The sequence below is a fragment of the Mastigoproctus giganteus genome, chromosome 7 (genome assembly GCF_048544385.1).
Source record: "Mastigoproctus giganteus isolate SK-2022 chromosome 7, ASM4854438v1, whole genome shotgun sequence".
NCBI lineage: Eukaryota > Metazoa > Arthropoda > Arachnida > Uropygi > Thelyphonidae > Mastigoproctus > Mastigoproctus giganteus.
This window is the reverse complement of record NC_143581.1, coordinates 73,157,704-73,164,400: the sequence shown is the minus strand read 5'-3', so window position 1 is coordinate 73,164,400 and position 6,697 is coordinate 73,157,704. Positions and strand designations below refer to the sequence as shown.

General features: G+C 36.2%; 1 protein-coding gene across 1 annotated transcript in view; it reads right to left on the bottom strand.

The window, feature by feature from the left end:
- Nucleotides 1-1,525: 1,525 nt before the first annotated feature.
- LOC150082990 (uncharacterized) overlaps nt 1,526-6,697 on the bottom strand; it is a 389,813-nt gene continuing 384,641 nt past the window's right edge. The window contains exon 19 of the mRNA XM_090376961.1: nt 1,526-1,799. Within this exon, the coding sequence (XP_090233087.1) occupies nt 1,689-1,799 (111 nt within the window). The 3' untranslated portion in view covers nt 1,526-1,688. The remainder of the gene's footprint in view (nt 1,800-6,697) is intronic.

The window sequence follows — 6,697 nt, the reverse complement described above, 5'->3', positions numbered from 1 at the left end:
TGTAATTTTGTATTAGAAAATAAATGTTTTGTTTCAGTCTCAATGGCATTCACATTTGTTATAAATGTTAAACTGTACATTATAGTGTGACAAACTTGAATGGCACGATCATTCAATTTCACTTGTGCTAGTTAATGTAATTATAGTAATAATAAAAATAAAATTTTTGAAACAACATGCAGGAGTCAGGAGTTTTGATAGAAATCCATGACAATAACTGAATCAAAATAAATAAATCCATTCTATTCTGCGGACTGCTAAGCACTGATACATGCCGAATATCAGAGAGAAAGAGAGCATACAGAGAAATCCAATGCATGCTCTGACTATACATTCCACACAACTAGACAGCAGTTTATTTGACTAGTACTAACATCCAGAAAATAATAGCATTCTTCGGGCTGTTTATAAATTACATCCAACAAGCAGTAAACTATAATGAGAAACAATCAGCTCTCCATTAATGAAGAAGTACATTGCCCTGTCATAAAGAATATTAATTTCATTATCTGCTCAGGGGCAAGCAGTGCATACACTGAATTCAATGAATACATGCCCACATTGCTAGATAAAACTCAGAATACAATATCCATTTTTCTTTATATTTTATCTTACCCAAATACAATTATGATTTCTACAGAGGTTCTGAATTTTATACTTTATGTAATAATACATATACCCAAAAAACTGTTTAGCTTAAGATAGTTATGCAATGGACTATCAAGAGATATTTATTTGCTGCTGTCTAATAAAATTCATCAGAGAACAGTGTCCTGTACAGAACAAATAATTCTCAAAAATTCTGTAACTACTGTATACTGAATAAATGAATACACATTAAGAAGTTTTGATATATTTTGACCAAGAGGTCTAAAATGAAGAAGTGAAAGGCAAGTAAAGTATAAAAGTCACAGAAAGCACAGTACATTAAAAAATATATTATACTCTAAACACTTTGTTACTCTGACAATGATGACTATATTCTAGTTTCTGGGACAAAACTCGGAAATAACAAGTCATAACAGTTTTCTAATGTAAATCCATATTTTCTATTTTGATTTTAAAACATGAATACTTACAATGAAAAACCATATATTATATAAAAATAAATAAAACATTCAATATACTGTACAGTAATGGCATCTGAAATATTTGAAATATTATACAAATGAAATTTTCAATTAAATATTTAAATTTAGGTAATTCAGTAAAAATAATCCTTGTGCTCTGAAGATAGTTCTGTAACTCAGAGGAACTTAAAATATTTCATAAATAAACATACATACCTCAGTGTACACATTTCTCGCTAATTGAAGTAAAATGGTCAATAAACTTCAATGTATCTCTGGGAAAAATTTTTCAGGATATAAGTTCATGCTGCTTTCATTTTGTTCTTTTTACAAATTTTTTTTAAGCCAAACTATCAATTTTCGACTCTACCCCCCCCCCCCCCCCAATGGTTAATGATAAAACATGTAGTCAAAATATCAACTTATTTTAAATTTTTGCAATTCATTTTAACTTCCCTTGCATAATAATTCACATAAAACAGCTCTTTCAGTTCATGGATATCGAGCTGAATAAAACAATGGCACTTGAGGTAGGAGACTTCTTAGTATTGACATACCATGACCATATCATCTCTATAAATTATCACAGTTGCTTTGATTATTTCATTATCAGAGTTATCAATCGCGCTCGCCATGCACTCGAAACCTGTACAAACAAGTGTAGTCCATATTACCATGGTTACTGTGAATTCTAAGCTCTACAATAGAGAAAACACCAGGATTTTCTTCCTAAAATTAAAACAGGTACCAAATGAAAATCAAAATTATGCTACATTAAATAATATATATATATATATATATAGAGAGAGAGAGAGAGAGAGAGAGAGAGAAATACAAGAGAATTAAATTAATTTTTATATTTAATAAAAAAATGAGAATTCCCAATCAGAATTTTGTATTTAAAAATGAACCAATTGTACTGATCCAACTGGTAAGTTACTGAGATAATATGATATGGTGACAAAAAAAAAAAAAGAAGCTAAATATCAGATGTCAACGAAATCATCCAACATTCATCCTTTTCCACAACACCAAAACTTTTAAATATAGTAAAAATATCAGCGCTTTCTCTGTCTGAAATGGATCACATTATAATCTGGTGTTGATTGCTTCTTCCAAAGCAATCCTCTTCACAATCATTCTCAGTTTGTTGCTGGTGCTTGTCTTAATACTATCAAATGGGATAATCTAGGTCAACATTTCTAAACCTTTTCTACTACTATCTACATAACTATTAAACAAAAGCCGAGAATTAGGGTTGAATTTGAAAGTGTCTGCAATTCTGCCCAGACACAATAGGAGGGAGTATATGATGAGAGCCTTGTCGATCAATTTGGCCCTGGAAAGATTGTGCAAGGCTCAAGGGGTAGAATTTTTTTCAGCCTGGACTGTACTTGTTAACAGGAGAGATTGCTTCTACAGGGATGGGATACACTTAAATAGAAAGGGTGCAAGAATATTTGCTGATGCTATCGAGGCAGTGTTAGGTGGGTCGGAAAACTGCTAGCTTGGGGGGAGACAAAGACCAATATATTGACAGTAGCCACTGGCAGAGGTGAAAGAGATTCTTGCACTGCTTCTATTAGAATGAGCAGAAGCCTGAAAAACAAGATGCATGGTATTTCAGAGACTGCTGGGAGCCATTGCGGTACAAGTAAACACATGGGTTGTGTTAGGGTAGCTAAGAATAGAAACAGGTGCAGGTATACTTGCGTGTACACCAATGCTAGGAGTTTAGTAAATAAATTTGATGAATTTGAGGTATTGCTCAAAACATCGAAGGCAGATATTGTTGGGATATCAGAGACGTGGTGTCACACAGATATAACGGATGCAGAACTGCAATTTGGGAAGTACAACGTCTACAGAAAGGATAGACAGGATAGGAAGGGGGGAGGGGTTATGCTATTAGTTAAGAAACACATAAAAACCAAGGAAGTGAAGCCAGTCGACATCGCTGGACAGTGCAGTGTGGAGTCAGTTTGGTGTGACATAAACATTGGGAGATCAAAATTGCGAGTAGGAGTGTGCTATAGGCCTAATGACTCTGATGAGTATAATAAGAAACTGTACAGGGAAATAGAGTGGGCCAGTAAATCAGAGTGTCTTATAATGGGAGATTTTAATTTCCCAGATATTGACTGGAATTTGGGGGCTGGTTACTCACACACTAGCAGGGCTTTTGTGGATTTATTGGATGATTGTTTTCTACATCAGCATGTTCGGGAGGCAACTAGAGGGAGTAATACTCTTGATTTGATTATCAGCAGTGATTCTTCATGCATTAAGAATCTGCAGATAAATGAACCACTAGGTGGCAGTGATCACAGTGTGCTGAAGTGGGATTTACTCAAAGAGGTAACTACCATTAGGGGTAAAGGGAAGGGTTATTGCTTCCGTAAAGGCGACTACGATGGACTGATACAGTATTTAAATTCTATACAGTGGGACCAACTGATGATGTTACCAACAGCAAATTCAAAATGGGAAGCATTCAAAGAACTTATCTTGGAAGCTACTAGGCTTTGCATACCAACTAAGAAATATTGTTCAAGGTTTAGGCCAAAATGGATGTCAGATGAACTAATGAGGCATATGGCAGAGAAGAAAAATGCATGGGATACATACAAATTAACACATGACACAGAAGCCTATGATAGATACAAGTTGATATGCAACCAAGTTACAAAGGAGGTTAGGCAGGCGAAGGCAGATTACGAGAAATCCTTGGCAAGGGATGCAAAGAAAAACAGCAAAGAGTTCTTTACTTATGTAAACTCTAGAAGGAAGGGGATGAATCAGATTGGTCCACTTGATATTGATGGGTCAACTGTTGATGTTCCTGCTCAGGTAGCTAACAAACTAAATGAATATTTTGCATCGACATTCACACATGAGGAGTTATTCAGCGAGGGGAATGCCAGAGGTGTATTCAACTCTAACAGTACGCTACAGAATCTTGAAATAACTGGGAGTAAAGTGGAGGAGAAACTGTTGAAGATAAACACAAGAAAGGCACCTGGGGTGGATGGGATCTATCCAGTTATATTAAAGGAGGCAGCAAAGGAAGTAAGCAAACCCTTAGCCATAATTATGAGAGCTTCCTTGGACTCAGGGGAGGTACCCATAGACTGGAAATGTGCAAATGCGACCCCAATTCACAAAGGAGGATCAAAGGCTGACACAAGTAATTATAGACCTGTGAGCTTAACTTCTGTTCCAGGAAAATTAATGGAGGCACTGGTTAAAGAAGCACTGCAGGATCATTTAGACAAGACTTCAGTTATAGCTCAGACACAGCATGGTTTTGTTAAGGGGAAGTCTTGCCTGACCAACTTGATTGGATACTATGATGCAGTCACAAAAGAACTGGATGCAGGGAATAACTTTGATATTATACACTTGGATCTTAGAAAGGCTTTTGATACTGTTGCACATGGAAGACTGCTACACAAATTGGAGCAGTGTGACATTGGAGGCAAATTGCTGCTATGGATAAAGGGGTGGTTGAGGGGGAGAAGACAGAGAGTGGTAATCAATGGACACTGCTCATCGTGGACTGATGTTATTAGTGGAGTCCCTCAGGGCTCAGTTTTGGGTCCATTATTGTTTTCTGTATTTATAAATGATATTGATGATGGTATATCGGGCTTAATGTCCAAGTTTGCAGACGATACAAAGGTTGGCAGGGTTGTCAAGGACACTACTGACACTATGCTGCTGCAACAGGATCTGGAAAGGTTGAGCAGATGGGCTGAGAGTTTGCAAATGAAGTTTAACATTGACAAATGTAAAGTACTACACATGGGAAACAGCAACCCCAGAGCAACGTATCAACTCTGTGGTACTACACTGACAGTGGTAGAGAATGAAAGGAACTTGTGGGTGGTTGTGCAGGCAGATATGAAGTTCTCTGAGCAGTGCAGACGGGCTGCAAGAGTAGCTCATGGAGTATTGTCAATGATATACAGGAATTTTTCCAGCAGGGATAAGGAGGTGATTATTCCATTGTATAAGGCGATGGTCAGGCCACACCTAGAGTACTGTATACAGGTCTGGAGGCCTCATTTCAAGAAGAATGTAGAGCTGCTGGAACGAGTACAGAGAAGGGCAACAAGATTAGTGAATGGAACAAAGGGGTGCTCTTACGAAGAAAGGCTTAAGTTTTGCAAATTACAGTGTCTGGAGACTAGGCACCAGCGAGGTGATCTGATAGAGGTGTATAAAGCCTTGAATGGTTTAAGCATGCTCAATGCTGATGGGATTCTTCCTCTAGCTCAGAAAAATCACCTGAGAGGGCATAAATTCAAATTGAGGAAAGATAGACGTGCGGAAATTTGCCTTTAGCCAGCGGGTGGTTAGTTGGTGGAACAGACTTCCATCCCTTGTGGTGGAGGTTGATAGCCTAAATAAGTTTAAGGCTCAGCTGGACAGGTATTTTTAACGAACAGAGGGGTGAAGTGGAAGTGGGTTTTTTTTTTTTTTTTTTTTTGGCTGATGCTGCATAAGCTTGCTTTCTTGCATGAAATGCCTCTACTAATGCTAATGCTAATAAACTGGAGTGGGGGAAAAAACACTGGAACCCATCTTCTTTTATTAGTTATATTTAAAGATCCAACATTAAAAAAAAGTTCTTATCCATTACTATACATTTTTATATATTTTGATAAAACAGTGTGTTTTATGAAAAACTTTGAAACCCAAAGGTTGAGAAACAGTGATCTAGGCAACTAGAGAATAAAGTCTACATAATCCAGTATATTAATTCTGAAAAGGGTGTTTCTATTGTTATCTTTATGTCCATTGTTAAAATTAAAGTTTTAAATAATCAAGGAACAGATTATCTTTTTCAAAAGAAACATTAGGAATGCAGGAGATTTTTCAGAAAAAGCAGAAGTTGTTTTCAAATCCACACTGCACTAAAAAATAAATTTCACTGGCAAAATACACATTTTATATTAAAATACAGCCATTAAAGTGCTATGCAGAATACATATAGCAATTCTAAGCAATATTCTATTATATAAAATATATTAAAGTACAGCCAAAGAACTGCTTATCAGTACAATATCCTTTTAAACTTTAGCTTACCTAGGATTTTTCTGTCTGTGAATTACTGTTTGGATTATCTGTTAGAGATTAATTAATTAAAGACTGCTTCAAGCAAGACACCGTTGCAGACTTTGCCCTCTTCAGAAATGTTGAGTAAAACTTTGTTTATAACAAAGGACTTGGGTGTCATGAGCACTTCCACAGCTTCACCAGAAAGAGAAGATCTGAACTCAATTTTTATTTTTCTTACCTGGCTGAATATCCTCTTATTCAACACTGCTATGAGAAACTGTTAAAATACCAAGCATGATTTGGGATAATTTGTTATATTTCAAACTTCTGCACTTCTCCAAGGCCTACTGTACACCAATTTTTACTTCTTCAATAACAGTGCAGGTTCTCCTGTTGAAACTGATGAAAGTGAAGTTGCAAAACATCTACAGCTTCATGTTGGCTAAACATTTAAAATAAATAAGCAAATTATTTTACTCAAGCCAGAAATGAGGACCACGAAAAGAAACTTTCTGCATTAGTGAGAATAATGTTGCCCAAAGTTAAGTTATCAGTTTGCTAGG